The sequence below is a fragment of the Zophobas morio genome, unplaced genomic scaffold (assembly GCF_036711695.1).
Source record: "Zophobas morio isolate AGI-343-1 ecotype UQ-CSIRO unplaced genomic scaffold, CSIRO_AGI_Zmor_V1 ptg000052l, whole genome shotgun sequence".
In the NCBI taxonomy this organism is placed as follows: Eukaryota; Metazoa; Arthropoda; class Insecta; order Coleoptera; family Tenebrionidae; genus Zophobas; species Zophobas morio.
Genome location: NW_026972157.1, coordinates 238,439 through 255,667, shown reverse-complemented (window position 1 = coordinate 255,667; position 17,229 = coordinate 238,439). Strand labels below are relative to the sequence as shown.

The window sequence follows — 17,229 nt, the reverse complement described above, 5'->3', positions numbered from 1 at the left end:
TTTAGTATTAAAGAGATATAACTAGCTAGCCAGTCGGCCTCTTAAGTAATTCTTTATTTATTTTTATTAGTTGGTTACGTGCCTCTCATCAGTTCATCAACAGCCTCTATGCCCTACCGTAAAGTAAAATATCAAATTTATCTCATTTCTTCGGAATTTTTGTTAAGTATTTACTTTTTTCTTAGCCCTTCCTTAGTTTTTTCCTTTGAAATATTATCCAGCCTATTCAAGATCAATCAAAAAGTTGTCGGTAGGCGTGATCAATATATTAACCTAGCCCTTTTCTGCACGAATGTCCTTTAACTAAATTAAATAAGTTTTAGTATCTATTTGAGGTTGAATAGACTATCTTAGCGCCCTGTAGCGTATTTGTAAATTTGAGCTTTTACTTCTCGAAAAATATTAACCAAAGAAATAATGAAAGACTGCGTTAAGGATACTCTCATTACGAAATACGAGGCGCTCAAATTAAATATGTCAGGGTGCATGGAGCGCTTTTGAAACCATTTAGTCAAGTTTGGAGAAAAATAGGGTCTTTACTTTTAAAAAATCCAATACCAAAGACATGATGTAATTTATTGTCTAATGAATATTGCACTTCAATACCTGTTTTACAACTTTTTATATAAAAAAAAGGTATAAATTGACTGGTCAAAATAATGTTAAAAATACGCTTGAAATTTTTTTATTAATAACCAAGAAAGAGGTCTAGAGAGCGTGAAAGGAATAGAAAACAGTAAAATGTATTTTTAGGTAAAAAAAATTATAAACTCTGCTCCGCGAAGTTCTTGCGATTTAACTAAAGCAACTGTCTTATAAGAGATAAAAGGAAGGGCAGAAATAGAACTTTTACCGAATTACTTCGCACTACACCTGATAAGCATTAAACTCTTAGGGAAACACGTTGTTAACCCTACACTAGTCGCAGGGGGTCTCCCAGATTTGGAAATTATTTTTTCTTAATTCTCAATTCAGGTAGAAGTTAAAATTTAGTATGACCTGTATCCTAATATCTCAATAAACAACAAATGTTCTAAAATTAACGGTATTTTTTATTAAATACAAAAGTAAAAAATTTAAAAAAAATTCAAGGGGTCTGAGAGGCCTACTGCGACTAGTGTAGGGTTAAAGGTTTTTGTACGCTGCTTGCGCGCGTATATTAATAACACAGTATATAATGTTATGGGCTTTATATAAGCGCAAGTTATAAATCTAACTTTTAATTGGTGCGCATTTACCCGTAATCTATCATTAGAGCCCAGCTGTTTCTAAATGAAAAGCGCAGTTGAAGGTTCACATAGTCTTAAGCTTTCTTACACTCTGTGGGACTAAGTTATGCCATTCAAGTTTAATAAATAAAAGTTGAACGTCTATAGAACCAGAACGGTAATTTAAATGTATTTAAAGCAGCAGATCTTCAATTTTAAGTCCAGTCTCAGGGTAATTAAAAAAAACTTAGGACCAGTAATATTACTTGGAACTCATCTTTATGCGTCCACGTCTTCCGTTTACTGTTTAATTTTTCCGGGGAATTCTGTTGTTCTATCTATAATTTAACTTAAAAACTTAAAATTTAGAGAAAGGTAACCTGTGTGCAAAAAATAATCACGGATCGATTTGCAACTCCAACGTTTTATAACGTCAACATTGTCAAAAGTCGGGTTGGACATTGCAGGATCGACGGGGTAGCTTATATTATTAGCCAGAAAAGTTATTAATAATTATCTTTGCGAAGGATAATTTGCTAATGTAGGCTTAACGTTACGAAATTTTAATTTTTTTATAGAGCGAATATTTTACATATAATACCATAAAGATATTTGAAGATAGTACTTATTAACTTAGAACGCAGTTTTAAGCGATGGCTGCTAGTAAATGCGTTTAACCGAATAAATTGCTCGAGTTAACGCTTAAATACTAAAATGTACTTTCCACCCATTAACTCTTGCGGAGCTATTGATACTCTACATTTTGATATTTCTCAGGCGACCTGGTTAAGGGGTTTAAGGAATAACCCCTCGATGCGTGGGGGCCCTCCTTAAAATTATATATATGTATGTTTGCTAGTGTACTAAACATTTCTATTTATGGTCAGTGAGCACTATAGAAAATATTAAAGGCGCTATATGCTGTACTATAATCTTCATAGTTTTTCAATGCTTACTTAAATAAACTAAAAAACATCAAAGCTCTATAAAAATAAGTGTAGATGAAATTAAGTATACCACTCCATATCTCCTTCATAAGGAACACAGTATTTCTGAACTTCAGAGTATTCAAGTGAATAATCAAGCCACTTCTATTTGTTTATATGAAAAGAAAGTATATAGTAAGCAGACAACATACAGAAACAAAGTCGCGTAAAACATACAACAAGTAAAGTTTTTTAATAAATAAAAACATTTAATGAACACACCCAACTTCGGTGCTTATACTTATTTCTATCTAATAAATGGGGAAAAGCGGCCCCACAGAGCGACTCCTGCCAACTAATATAGGAACGTGCGAAGTATGAAAATCACTAAATAAGAAAGGAAGTCACTGTGAACTGTCAAGTAATTTGAATGCGGTTGTTATTCGGCTAGCACTAAAGTAAAGCAGAAGAATGAGCAACATAGTCGAACAGCAAATTCGTCTCGAGTACAGTTCTCGTGCTCAGACAATGATATAAATTTTGTAAAAATGTCTAGAGAACCTCAACAACCGTATCTTCAAGAACAACTGGCATGCGGTCGTGCAACCAATGAAGCGCTTTAGTGCTCTTGCACGTGAGAATACAAAAGGTTTCTATTGGCTCTTTTATGTATATCGAGAAATCAGGCACATTTTTATACTACTTTAAGTTGTACAGTTGCTTAAACATTTTAGTATTATAACAATCTCTAAATTTATTAGTTTTCAGTGATTATAAATAAATAAATAAATGAGCCATACAGAGCTATATATACAATTAGAACTTTGTAAGGTAAAAAAGTTTGTTAATCAGTGTTATAATGGAAATTGATAGCTGTAAAGTGTAAAAATATAATAAAGAATTTTAATAATAAAATAAGGCTATAATATTTTTATAAGCGTTAAAAAAATTTAAAAAACATAAAACAATAAGTATATTATAGAAAGAAAATCATAAGTTTTAATAAAGTAAATAAAAAATACAAAAAATAAACTTATTTAACTATGAAGACCTTTCGACTGGTGTTTCTTACTTCGTGAATATATACAAGCCATCAATAGCAACTTTGCATCTGCTCTACGAATGTAAAAAGGTTGCTTTTTGACGCCTTGTTTTTGCCACTCAAAAAATCTAAAGTATTTTCTTATTATTAAAATATTAATTTTTTTTAAAATTACAAAAAGGCAAATAGTAATTAGTAGATATATGTAATGGACGAGTATATAGTTGTTTATTCGGTTGCGCTTTCAGCAGTTACACAACATCTTTATGGAGAAAAATATTCTCTAAGGTTGAAAGATCTTACCTTTACGATATAAATTTAATTATAACATTAAATGTATTAACCTCAGTTAGATATATAATATTGTTTAGTAAATAAATATAAACATGCCACAAGCCTCTACTCTGCCGTGAGTGCTATCCACGATAAATGTAAGAATAGAAAGTATTATATTAGAAAGAAACTTCTAGTACACTATAAAACAGTTTGCCAAAAACGCTGTCATTGAAAGGACACTTATTTTAACTTTATTTCTAGGAAATCGCCCAGAAGCCGATTAAAGAAGTGCTTTTTAGTTCGCTAATTTATACAATTAAAATTGTTTAAAAAAATTTTCAAATAGATATATTAAAATAGCAGTTACACAGAAAAAAAGGTTGCCATAAATTTTCTACACTTGAACATACGTATAAGAAGAAAAATATTTTATTAGCAAACCCTTCCGCGGGCAACACGCATCTGTTACACTGGGCGTAAGGCTTAAACCTTAGAAAAAATTAATAACTATGCATTTTAAGAACCAATATTATTAATAATACGTTGGTTTTTCCAAGATTGTTTCACTTCTAGCATTAATAAGTTTTTGTGCATCTGAAGATTTTGAGTTATTCCAATGAGGTTCTAACCCCCAACGCTGGTAATAATACAATAATAAAGAAAATATGCATAGCCAAGCATATAATAACCATTACAGACAGATACCGACTGCGAACTTCGTTTATTTTAAGAATGGTGCAGAAACGCCCTGGATAAATAAATATTCAGGTAAACCTAACAATTGTAAGAGGCACGCTTTAAATTTTTATAAATGAAAGTGCAACCAGGACATATGTTATAGGAAGGCTTAAATTTTAAAGCATTCTCAAGGTCATCTCCTTTAGCTTTGCACAAACTTTGAAGTTCTTTGTATGTCTATAATTTTAAAAAATCTATAATTTACAAATTTTTTAACTTCTAAAGTAGTTTCCAGCACGCCACTTCTTATTTTATACCAAACTTTTAGGTTTTCTATAACTAAATTATTAAGTTAAATTATTTAATTGTACTAAAGATAATATACTTTAATTATATGTCGAGTCAATTATAGAATCTTATTTAAATTACTAACCCTAGCACAACTAAAACGTCCGCACATAGGAAGAATTGTGAAGGAGAAAAAAGTTAAAAGTAGTTCTAAATGCCAACTTTTTTTATAAAAAGCATTAAAAATGAACCAATAGTTAAGACTATAACCAATAATTTTTATTCCGCCCCCGTAACGTTTAGATAACAACTGGGCTAAAGTTGTTATAATGGCACATACCTTTCCTCTTCTAAAGTACAGTATTTTTAACTTATTTTTGGTGGGGGCCTCTTTAGTAATTAGGGTTACAACTACCTGCATTGTCATTGACTTAATTACATATCTTCTACTCTCTTTTTGTAGTAAAGTATTTGAATTCCGTTTATTTTATTGAAGCAGAAATTAAAATTTTTTTAATGTTAGCCAATATGTTTATATATGAATATTTTTACTCTAATCCTTACCTTATAAGGACGTACGTTACAACTTATTCTATAAAGGCTAGTGAACGATGGTTGTGGGTTAAAATGAAATAAATTCCGCTATACGCACTTATTTAATATTTATACAGCCCGTAAAAGTAAAAAACAGTATTTTTAGACTGTTTCCCCATTGAGAAAAACGCATTTGAAAACAAGTTAACTTGCTAAAGATAATTCGTGTAGGATGAACTCCGTTTAGCATTACGGCTAATTTTCCTACTAAATACGGTGGAAAATAAGAAGAGAAGAGCTGCTGTTTATGTTTTAAATCTCCTGTTAAACAATTATTTTATAAGAAATAAGAAATAAAATTAATAAAATTTTAAATAAATGATAGAGTGCTTTTTAGTAAGTAATTATTACTTCTTAACTTGAAATTTGTTACAATTTAAGCACCGCAAAGTTTAAGACGAATAAGGGCTTGACACTATAAAAAAAAATAAGTTTGCTTAACTTCAATATAGGAATTATTATTAAAAAAATATAGATTTGAAAAAAACAGACTTTTTAACGGAACAATTTTGGTTTTAAAGTAAGACTATTAAAAAAAAAACTAATTTATAACTAGAGAAAGCACAGAAACGGAACTTTTGATGCAAAAACTAGATAGAATAAAAAAAGAATAAAATCCGTCCCTAATTTAATTTTTATTTGGCGCTCTATCAAGTCAACACTCACCAGAATATTTTAAAACTTTATTAGGAGTAGTTGCTTACAAAGTTGCGTAAATATTTTTTAACTTGACACCAGGAGATTAGATAAAAGCAGAAGTTTCTTGATTTTTAAGAAAGACTAAAAAGTGAGCACTCAAAATCACACATTAGACACCCATTCATCCTAGGATTAACCGAGGCCAATACTTTAAAGTTTTCAAGAGGCTACCGCTGAAAAAGTGACAATGACTGTGACCCTTAACTAAATAATAACCCACAAAGGTTATTTTTGAGAAGTTTTCTCTAACAAAAACTTTTTACCGCATGAGTTCGAATACAAGGCGAACGCCCCCGAAGGAAAAAACGATGACAAAGGTAACGGTTATACTATAAGCCGAAACTATTTTTAGCGACACCCACAATTAGACAGTAGTTTAAATTACAGAAGTTAAAAGAAAAAGTTATAAACTCCTCTCGTCAACGATGTGCGTAACCATGAACTGCTGCCTCTTATCGCGACTGTGGATCAAAATGTTAATGTGTCCTCTTAAATAATGCCTTAGGACAGAAAAGGTTAGAAATGGTTCAAAAAAAAAATGAGTTTTTGTTTTGAAAGAAAAACATATGAGGGCCTATCGGTTAAAAAACCACGAAGCTTAACACCTCTACAGGGTCATTTAAATGGGAAAAATACGTTTCCTGAAAGGCAAAAATATTCTCTAGCGGCTTTACAATTCCGTGCGTTGGAAGATACACAAATGCTTACATTGTTATTACTTTAGAAAGAGTATCATGACTGCCCCGGAGACCTACCTGTTTCGTCTTTTACCACTAGGCCTTGAGAGATAAAAACCCGCTGAAAACTACCAAGAGTGTTTAGCAGGTTGAATACGTAAAACCATCATCCTGGATCGAGAGTTTTCGTCGTAGCTCAGCGATTAAGAGCATTGACGCGCATACTCAATGCCGTGGGTTCGTTTCCCACCGACGTGACTTTCTTTTTCGGTCTTTGATGGTGGCTTATTTAACCTCGCCCTCATGAATTCTAACGGCTTTAAAAAGTAGCCCCAAGGTTTGTTAAGGACATTGACCAGGGTTGCTGTCAGTTCTCTATTTAAGGCTGAAAGGCTTTTGTAGAGTATTTTTTATTTTATGTTAATGGTTTTTCATGGTGCTCGAGGGATCAAAAAAACACCGAATTAACGATCTCTTAAAAAGAGTGATACTGTACAATTTATATTTAGACTTGTACTAGTCCTAACCTCTATTAGAATACTCAAAAATTTAAAGAGCATTGCGGATGGCAATATATCGTTCGACGCCCCCTTACTCCCCATTAAGCTTCGACCTGTAATCAGTTGTTTTGACTAAAAATTCGTTTGTAGGTGGTATCAGCATCGCGTTGAAAAAGGGTAGCTTGGGTCTCCGGTAGGAACTCTTGATAGAAAGCCTCATTTCGAACAAACCATGCCGCGCTCACCATGAGGCTTAGCGGCTTGTGTTGTATCCTCTGAAATGAGGATATTACTCCCGGCAAGTCGTAGACACAGGCAGCGGATGCGTATGCTCAGTTCCGCACATATAAAAAGATGTCATCCTTCTAGTAAAATTACGGTAGGTTAAAAAGAACTACGGAGCAGGTTATTTGTTAATAAAGTTCTTGTGCTATACACTTTTTTGACATCAAGAGGAAAACAGCGCCTGTTGCCTTCTTAAAGTAGAAGGCACGGCTCGTTCATCCTGTAGACGAAAGAGTTGTTCAATCATTGAAAACTCTTGCCGACAAGGCATGACTCCCGTCAACTCGAGCTTTCAGGCGTCGGTATGCCTACTTGGCCAACTGCAGACAAGAGGCAAATACACCTATATTTGTTTGGCATAAAGGCTGGTCTTCGGCAGTCACCAAAAAGTAGCCGCCTTCCAAAAGCAACGAGAAAGGAGTCGAAAGCTATCTCAAGCTGAAGAGGCAACCCGAGTATTCCCGTCCTTGATTTCGACTGTGGTAAAGAGCTTAATCTGCTCTCCAGCATTAGCGAGGGAGTTTCTTGCTCTATCTCTCACACGTAGCTTTTCACTATATAAAATTGCATGAAACTATTAAATTCCTTTGCTTCTAACTAAGAAGTTTACCATATACTGAAGAAGTGCGGTATCCCCTCTGAAGGAGTTAATAATGATAGAGATTACGCCATTTTATCTTATACAAACCCAAGCAAGATAGGATAAATCTTTATATGACGTGCAATACTCCTTTGAAATATTAGTCAATCAAAGAGAAGGCTCTTTGTCGACTTTAAAAGCGGAGTTGACAGCAATAGGAAAAGCAATATAAAGAAAGCGCTGTTCTTCGAAAATTGCATCCGAGTGTGTGCAGCTGTCGCAAAATTAGGAGCACAAAAATGAATTGAAACCTATTCGACTATTTATATTTTTTTTTATTAGAAAAACCATTGTATGCAGACACATGCTTCATCAGTTAGGAAAGATGGAAATAACTCCCTTAAGTCACATAACAAAAATTTGCTTTACTACACATCGCATATGATTGCACCACGTGAGCCGATTTTGTCACAAATCATTTTCATTGTAGTTAGCCAACTTTAGTAACGTCAAAAAAACTAGAAAAAGATTTAAAAAACACTATTACCTTTGCTATATTATTTTTTTATTAAGTTTACTAAGTATATTTTTATATTTACCAGCAAACAAGGAGAAGAACAGTTAAATCTTCTTAAACATTTTGTAACCATTTTATAACAGGAAAAAAAGCCGTTACCTAAGTTTTCCAGCTAAATTTCACCTTGTAGTTTCTCAACATTAAGTTGTAAATGCAATTATTTAAGGTTGTTCTAACAAGTCAGCTCTTTAGCAGTTATAATAGCTTATATCGACTAAATTTAAGCTAGCAACGCTATGACTCGAAGTAAATAAATTAGTTAATTAATGTCTTTCTAATAAGTTTAGATATAATAATAATAAAAAATTCAATAATCATAAGCAAAGTATATATGCTAAAAAAAAACTAAGCATTTTGTCTCGAAGAGTAAACATAGTTTGCGGATGTTTTTTTTTTTTAAAAAGTAAACCTATTTCTCAATCTTATAAATATTTTACTTATCTACATACATATAACCTATTTGTAATTAACTTATGTATTATTAATGTTTACTTTTAATTCTTTACTTGTATGATCCCATTAATTCTTTTCTGAGGAAGGTGATTAGCGAGCACTTATTGCTAATATACTAGCTATTATTGAAGAACTTAGAAAAGAGTAACTCTTTACTAAAGCCGAGCTAAATATAGTTAAAAAAAAATTTCAAAAAAATGTTTACTAAATGGAGGAAAGAACTTAATTTTGTTTTAATAATTACAACTAATCCATACTCCTCCCTACAAATGTTATACAAATCTTGAGCCACCGAAAAAATTCTGCTTGAAAATAATGAGTTACTGAAGAGTATTCAAAACAGAAATAACATTTTTGTTTTTGGTAAGCAATAATTATATTAACCCTACCAATACTAGTAAACAAAGATGTATAGATAAAACTAAAAATGTTAGTTGCGAAACTTCTGACTGAATAAAATATTATTAATAAATACCATAAGGATTACAAAATAAATCTGCATAGTGTTATTGAGGTTATTCACTAAGATAAAACTAAATGATGGTAATAATGCTTTTAAAAGTAATATGCTTTCCCCACCAAAAAAAACTTCTGACGAAAAACCTTTTTTATGTTTGAGTTGGCTAAATCGAAACAGTGAGATGAAAAAAAGTGATACTAATAGTTGGCGAAGAGAAGAATTGACCCAAGACTATAATGGAAACTACTAAATGTAAACTAAATATACTAGACGCTATCATCGTTTCGCACGGCTTTAAAATATATTTAAAGACTTTAGATGACTATTGCAAAATTAGAAACTGTTTGATCATTAAATGCTAGTATTATACCTACGAAATTCCAGAAGATAATGACTAAAAGTAGTAATAAGGAGTCTAATGAGCGGATTAGACTAGAGTATGGTTACAGACTTGAAAAAACATGATTTTAATCCTATACAGGAAATGAAAAAAAAGAATCCCCGCCCACTAATTTACCCTCTTGTTCTAGAAAAAACCTTTAAAATATGGCACCTGTTTGCAGAATTAAAGTCCGGTTGAGTCACTGCATCAAAAGAATCTTGCAAGTAATGCTATTGCTGTCAGCTTTACGCCCACATCCAGAATAGCTGTCATGCCAAGCCAATGTGTTAGATGTGAGAAGAGAATCTTACATTTAAGTATTTTTACTTTAAAAACAAACCAAGTATCTAAGCTAATATCAGTGAGAATTATCCGCTGATTTATATAAATTATACTGCTTTTTCGGCTTTAAAATTAATAGAATAAAGGTGAACAATGCTTACACTGTATGTACCAATAATTCTGATAATAACTAAAGTGCTGAAATGAATAATCATATTTTATCGTAAGCGAACATCGTAAAAAAATATTCCTCGAGTGATAAAAACAGACTAGACCATAATATAAGGTCATTACTTAGAACTCTAACAAAAAATGACAATCAAGAAGTATGAACCTACAACTTGTAGCATTTATTACATCTAATATGGCATATGACTTGGAATGCAAACGACTATTGAAAAGTGCGTGGTTAATAAAGTACTTTTATCCCTTTCAATTATAAATTTTCCGGTTTAGGTTTCTTACCTCCCTATTTTATATAGCCTACCCCATTATATTTCAAAAAGTGAAATGTAGCTTTCTTCTCTGTCTAGACTTAATTCATGTGCGTTGACTCTATTGCACACGAATCATGCCGCGGGTGTAGAGTTAAATTTAATAGTTTACATGGTGCTTAATACAATATGTTTTTATTAAGCTATAGCGTTAAGGATAGGTGTATGCGAAAGTAGGTAGGAACAAAATTTTATTATATCAATTGTGTGGCATTAGTGGCAAATCATGAAACAATTCCTAGTACGTATACTACTTGATTGTCAGCTCTCTTTTAAACATATGAATAATCCTACTATTTTTGCGTCAACTATCAAGTAACTATTTTAAAAAGGTGTAATGACATAAAAACCTTATAAAGCTAAAAATTAAATTTGCTTTCTAAAAAAAGCATCTTTACCTTATTCAATTAATACATTTGATAAATTACTGTAATTTATGCTTATTGCGTGTACAAGTAATTAATTTACTTGACTATGACACCTTTTCTAGTAGTAGTACTTGCGCACCTTTACTATGTGTGTGCATTTAAACGTAGATGTGGGGCGCTTTTTGAACAACTCTTTCCAGATGACCAGACCGATCCCAATCTAGATGAAGTTAAAAAATTTTGTCCGGGAATTACTTCCACCTGTTGCTCTAAAAAGTTAGTTTTAGAACTTAATGAATATTATAAATTTGGAAAAAAAAAATTTAATGACGCAAAATTCGAAGAAAACTGTAAAAATAATTTTAAAACATACTCTTCCGTTAGCCTTTGTGGTACTTGTAACGCCTCACTGGCATATGCGCAACTCCCTCCTCTTATAAATAACTACGACCTTTGTTATGATTGTGGACCAAAATATTACAGACAACTTCGTAACAGTCAGGACGAAATAAATGCAAAAAACCTCATTTTTCAACGGATTGCCATGCTGGATATGGAGTACCTAAAACTTTGTTTAGGCTCCCGCATTTTAAATTTTTGTAAATCAATTAATTTTATGGTATTATTCCTTATAGTTATCTAGCTCAAGTACAGCTACTTTTTTTCCCAACAACTAAATAATCAATATAAAATTTCTACTAACTATTATTAAAAAAAGGCTCATGAAACATTATTCTAGTCTAGTTTCCAGCTTTACTTTTATAAATACTAAATTTTTAGGCAGTGCTATTTTGTGTCATAATCAACTTCTATAATAAACGCATAAATAACGGTTTTAAAGAAAAACCTCGTATAGATTCTTAACAGATTAAGTGTACAACGCTCTGTGGGGACACACGGGTTCTATTCCTTAAGGCAGACAAGTTAGTGGAGATTTCAGGGAGCCAGATAGAGGATTATCTAGGATTGAGTAGTCAAAATTTTAAAGGTTAGATATCCGAGAGACTTGAGACACTGGAAGCTTAAATTTATGATAAAATGATAGGCAGAAAGGATGTGCTTCGGGTTTCTTTTAATTTGGAAAAAGAAGGGCTTGCCTGCGACATGCTATTAAGTCACTTAGGCTGTACAGAAGACTCTGTGTTTTTTTATAAATAGAAGCTGTTATAACCTGGCAAAATCTGAATGGAAACAAAAGATTTGTTAATTACTTCCACGCTAACTTTAACCAAGTTCAGGTAAAATAATAACATTATTTTTCTTTTTTATAAAATTATCTTTGCAGCAGTTAGTGGGTGTGCAACTTTTTTGAAATAGTGGTGTTGCAAAAAAAAGATCTAGCAACTTGTAACTCTGTATCTAAACTTATAAATTTTTTTTTAGAAAACTTTAATCCTTCCTCAGCAACAAAAATTAAAAAAAAATTATAGTGTTTATTCAAGAGTTGTTAACTATGGACTGTGTATATTCAGTTAAATGAGCACTAATGAGAACTACGGATTAATGTGCATCCTTTTAAAAGTTTGAACGTATAAAAGTCAATTCGCTAGTTATAAACATGATAAAAATATGTGCACATCGAGAAGCGTGAAGCGTATAAAACCTTGACTTGACGTACTCTCGAGAGATTATAATCTGTTGGGTGTGGCGCGTAGTATTTTAAGTAAAAAGTTTCTAGTTCTACCTTCACCATATTAATTTAATTTAGGCGCTATACTTAAATCGTAAGAATTACGCGAAGCGGAGTTTTATAAATAAGAAATATAAAAAAATATTAAATTAAAGTTGCAATTGCTTGAACAAGTATAAGAATTGCTATAAATTACAAATAGCAAACAAATTAACAATCGATAAATATAATAGAAGAAGTTATTATTAATAGAGTTACAGAGTAAGGTAAACCTCGCATAAGTAACATACTCTCATGGCTATTCAAAAGGTCGTTATTTAAATGAAAACCCTCTTGGCGGCCAATCGCAAGTAAAGAAATTAAATAATTAAGATTTATTTTACTGGTCAGATATGGAAATATAAATATTAAAATGCAACTGCTTTTTTCTATACATTCTTAGTTTTAGGGTCGCGTCATGGTAGTTACTACTACCCAGAGATTGTCTGAGAAGAATCAGCTTCAAGAGGATGTTTGTAAAAAGATTAATGATTATGGTGAGAATCTGGGTTATTGCAAAGTTACTACGTCTATTTATATTTGGCACTTTAGGTTTTATTCCCAAAGAAAAATGCGAAGATGAGGTTGACTGGTTTTTTAATAAGCTAGGAATTGTCGAGAGATTTTTTTACAAGCAAAATTTTGAAAGGATTGTAGAATATATTCATTCAATATATGCTTCAAAAATTAAAGCTCTTACCAAATTTACGGATGCTGATAAAGGTAAAGGAAGTTATAACAACTCTTTTTTGTTTAAAGTTGAGCACATTTTTGACGGTGGAGCCATAATGTTATGTAATAGCCAGCCAGGTGAGAAAATATTAAACTGTAGTTACTATAAAGGAATGTTATTTATCTCAAATTATTTTTGCTCTATAGGAATTTCAGTGGCTTCTGGCCCCCAGTTTGAAAAAAAAATAGACGCAGAATACTTACACAACGACGAGTTAGTTGGTATAAATACATATAATAACAGTGATAAATATATATATATTTTTTCATCTTTAGGTGATGTATACCGCGTAGAAACATATCGCTCGAAAGGTTCGGTTGGAGAAAATATGGAATCGCAGCTTCGCTGCTACTTTGTCGAAAAATGCATATTTCTTAACAGCGGCGTCAGTCCTTTAAAAAGCAAAGAACTCAATATAAAGCTATTAAGTTCAACTCGCCTTTTAGAAATGGCTAATGAGCGCCTTCTTAGTGACTACGAAGCACTACTCAAAACTGCGGTGCTCCGGAAAGGCCCAGTGTCTTCTTATAGGTACCGCGAAAAGAGCGGTAAAGATATAAGTTGCAGACTATTTATCTGTTACAAGAGAGGTAGATCTTTAGTATTATTCGAGTTTAAGGTGTATATATTCCTTCTTAGGTGAGGGAACGCGCAACTTTTTCTCCAGTTTGTCCGATCTCTACCACTTTTATGACATGTACACCTCGAAGAAATATGTGGAGTATTTTGCAAACGGGATGGTCATTGTTTCTCTGGATCTGAGACAGCTGCCCCACTCTAGACATAAGGATCTGAGGAAAGTGATGCCGCAGCTGGTCAAGGAGATCAGCCTGCTGTTTTTGCTTCCTGTCTTTTCTCTCCACGAGTTGTTTTTGCGTAAAGAACTCAGTGTCATGGAAACGACATATGCGTATGCGGCCTGGCTATTCTCCGGACACTTTCTGAACCGTTTAGGCCACGAGTACGAGTCACTGGCGAACATGCTGGACTTAACGCGTGACGATCATCTGGATATCTTATCGAAAGCAATATATGCTTTTAATTTTTTTTTAGCAGTTAACTTATTTTTATTCATAGTTAAAGTCGCGCTTGCGCCTGGACACATTTTCTGAAAAATACATCAAAGAAATTATATTGAAATACCCTCTGCTTATCCACGTTTTATACCGAAATTTCCATTATGAGTTTTATCCACTTTGCAACAGCGGGGCTGCTGGGGAGGACGGAATGGAGCGATCAAACTCCCTCGCGTTGCTGGAGAGCAGTAAAGATATGAATATCGACGAGATCCACTCGCTAATAAAGAAAACGGTCGCCACGAAAAACGAGAAGATTGTGTTTGAGTGTCTTCTCACATTTAATCAGCACATACTGAAAACCAACTTCTTCATGACTACCAAAGTGGCACTTTCTTTTAGACTTGATCCCACTTTTTTATCGAGCTACGAGTATCCGCAGAAGCCCTTTGGTCTTTTTTTCATGGTTGGGCGTGAGTTCCGTGGCTTCCACGTCCGCTTTGCGGACGTTGCGCGAGGAGGCATTAGAGTGATTAGGTCCCCCACCCAAGAAGTTTATCGTAGAAACGTCATTTCTCTTTTCGATGAGAACTACAACTTGGCCTTAACACAGCAGTTGAAAAATAAAGATATACCGGAAGGCGGTAGTAAAGGTATTCCAAAAGCCTCTTACTTTTAGTTATTGCTCATTATAATTTATATACAATAATGATAGGAACTATTCTATTGATGCCGGAACACAATCATATGCCGGAAGTGGCCTTTAAAAAATACGTTGATGCTATTCTTGATTTACTGGTGGTCGAGCAGAGCCCGGGAATTAAAGACAAGCTTGTGGACAAGTACGGGAGGGAAGAGTTACTATTTTTAGGGCCGGACGAGGGGACTGCTGGTTTGATGGATTGGGCTAGTATTCACGCCAAAAAGAGAAACGCTTCGTTTTGGAGAGCTTTTACGACCGGTAAGTCACCATCCCTCGGAGGGATCCCCCATGATGTGTATGGCATGACCACTCGCTCCATCCGCCAGTATATCCAGGGCATCTACAAAAAGGAGGGCCTATTAGAAGAAGAGGTCACTAAGTTCCAGACTGGCGGCCCCGACGGGGACTTAGGCTCGAACGAGATTAAGCTATCTAAAGACAAGACTATTGCAATTGTAGATGGCAGCGGAGTTCTGTGCGATCCAGACGGGCTCTGCCGCGATGAGCTCCTCCGCCTGGCTTCTCAAAGGAAGATGATTTCGGAGTTTGACAAAAAAAAACTGGGGACACGTGGTTTCAGAGTTCTCATATCCGAAAACAGTAAAACCCTTCCCGACGGGACGATAGTGGAAAGCGGGCTTCAGTTTAGGAACAGTTTTCACTTAAACAGGCGCGCGTCAGCCACCATTTTTGTCCCCTGCGGTGGTCGTCCAGAGGCTATTAACATATCTAACGTTAAACAATTATTTGATCCGGACGGCAAGCCCATGTTCCCTTATATTGTGGAAGGCGCCAATTTGTTTATAAGTCAGCACGCCAGGCACAAAATTGAGAAGGCTGGGGTTATTATTTTCAAGGATTCCAGTGCTAATAAGGGCGGTGTCACATCATCCTCGTTGGAGGTGCTTTCAGGTTTAGCGATGACCGATGAGCAGTACGATAAACACATGTGCGTGCAGAATGATACTGCTCCTGAGTTTTACAAGCGCTATGTGCGTGAAGTGCAGGAGATCATCGAGAGAAACGCCACGCTTGAGTTTGAATGTATCTGGAAAGAACACAAACGAACGGGCCTATCACGCATTACCATTGCTGATAACCTTTCACAACTGATCAACGAGATGTCACGACAGATTGAACATGAGTCTCAACTTTGGCAAAACGAAAGATTAAGAAAACTTGTTATTTCCGAGTATTGTCCGCCTTCCCTGATCGACTTATTAGACCTCGAAGAAATATTTCGTAATGTTCCTGAAAACTACTTGAAGGCAGTATTTAGCGCTTCCTTAGCTTCCCGTTTCATATACTACAACGGTTTATTGTCATCTTCTTTTGCCTTTTTTGAATACATGCAAAAATATCTGAGTTAACTTAGCAGTGTAACGCTATTTTACGTTCTTTTTGATTAAACAGCTTTAATTTTATTTAATAAATCATCAACAAAGTTGGTCTTTTCCTGACCTTTAAGCCTTTGAAGGAATCCCTTTCAAGCAAGCATCCTCATATATAAATCTTCATTGAATTGTTTCTTCTTATATTTAGTGGACAATACTATTTAAGCTTTAAATGTTTATCTAAACTAATAATATTTAAAAAGATGACGTAAATCTTAAAGCTAATTTATAAGTAAAAAGAATTACTGATGTAAGTACACCATTTTTATAGCAATAAATAGAACAATTAGGGAGTCTATAATATAAGCCCCTACCAATTACAATATAAATAACTTTTAATAATAATATATTATTATATGCACAACAACTTTATAGCGGTATAAAGTTAAATTCTTAATTATTAAGTACAGCCTCCAAATTAATTGACAAAAACCTATGAAAACCAAATATTATTACCGTTAATATTTGCGATCTATTAAAGCTTTTAAAACATTTATAAAATATATATATATAGATTTTTTAATATAATTTATTCTAACCAAAAAAATTAATCTGCAGCCATTAAAATTACTTTATAGAAGTTATAATTGTGTTTATAGGATAAAAAGTGGTTGGAATCGTAATAATAATTATGTTTACGACGTGCAATTTTGCTATAAATGAGGCTACGTCCTCTGTTGAAGATGAGATTGAAGTTAAGAAACGTTGTACTCTCGTTCTCATCTTTTATAATTAACGATAACTGGATGTTCAGTCCAAAATCGGTAGAGTTATTCACCACTTAAAAAAATATGATAATTACTGTTAAAATTAAAAAAAGATTTTAACCATCCAGCCGGTAAAATTCCGGATTCCAAAATTCATATAAATACTTTTTGGATAAAAACTTGGAAGGATTATCTTTAGCTAATAACCCATCAAGATCTTCGGCGAGAAGTAAACTTA

General features: G+C 33.4%; 2 protein-coding genes across 2 annotated transcripts; one reads left to right on the top strand and one right to left on the bottom strand.

Annotated features, from left to right (window-relative positions):
- Positions 1-1,429: 1,429 nt before the first annotated feature.
- LOC135142745 (abasic site processing protein HMCES-like) lies at positions 1,430-4,177 on the bottom strand. Its single transcript, XM_064074491.1, has 8 exons — positions 4,158-4,177; positions 3,995-4,089; positions 3,894-3,941; positions 3,186-3,304; positions 2,696-2,796; positions 2,226-2,299; positions 1,589-1,689; positions 1,430-1,542 (listed from the first exon to the last, which is right to left on the bottom strand). Exons 4-8 carry the CDS (start codon positions 3,226-3,228, stop codon positions 1,445-1,447), a joined length of 417 nt encoding a protein of 138 aa, XP_063930561.1. The 5' UTR covers positions 3,229-3,304; positions 3,894-3,941; positions 3,995-4,089; positions 4,158-4,177; the 3' UTR covers positions 1,430-1,444.
- Positions 4,178-12,853: 8,676 nt separating this feature from the next.
- LOC135142726 (uncharacterized) lies at positions 12,854-16,271 on the top strand. The gene is made up of 7 exons (XM_064074473.1): positions 12,854-12,935; positions 12,991-13,248; positions 13,318-13,392; positions 13,447-13,761; positions 13,811-14,196; positions 14,249-14,840; positions 14,903-16,271. The coding sequence occupies exons 1-7, from the start codon at positions 12,857-12,859 to the stop codon at positions 16,258-16,260; spliced, it is 3,063 nt and encodes a 1,020-aa protein (XP_063930543.1). The 5' UTR covers positions 12,854-12,856; the 3' UTR covers positions 16,261-16,271.
- Positions 16,272-17,229: the final 958 nt, after the last annotated feature.

Bases quoted from the DNA above. Each gene is read 5' to 3' on its own strand.
- LOC135142745 (XM_064074491.1), bottom strand. From the start codon at position 3,228: ATGGCTTGTATATATTCACGAAGTAAGAAACACCAGTCGAAAG. The intron at 2,300-2,695 runs GTTCTCTAGACA...ATAAACAAATAG, and splicing joins TTGAAGATACGGTTGTTGAG to AAGTGGCTTGATTATTCACT. The intron at 1,543-1,588 runs GTTACCTTTCTC...AATTATAGATAG, and splicing joins TGATTATTTTTTGCACACAG to AACAACAGAATTCCCCGGAA.
- LOC135142726 (XM_064074473.1), top strand. From the start codon at position 12,857: ATGGTAGTTACTACTACCCAGAGATTGTCTGAGAAGAATCAGCTTCAA. The intron at 12,936-12,990 runs GTGAGAATCTGG...TTGGCACTTTAG, and splicing joins TAAAAAGATTAATGATTATG to GTTTTATTCCCAAAGAAAAA. The intron at 13,393-13,446 runs GTATAAATACAT...TTTCATCTTTAG, and splicing joins ACACAACGACGAGTTAGTTG to GTGATGTATACCGCGTAGAA.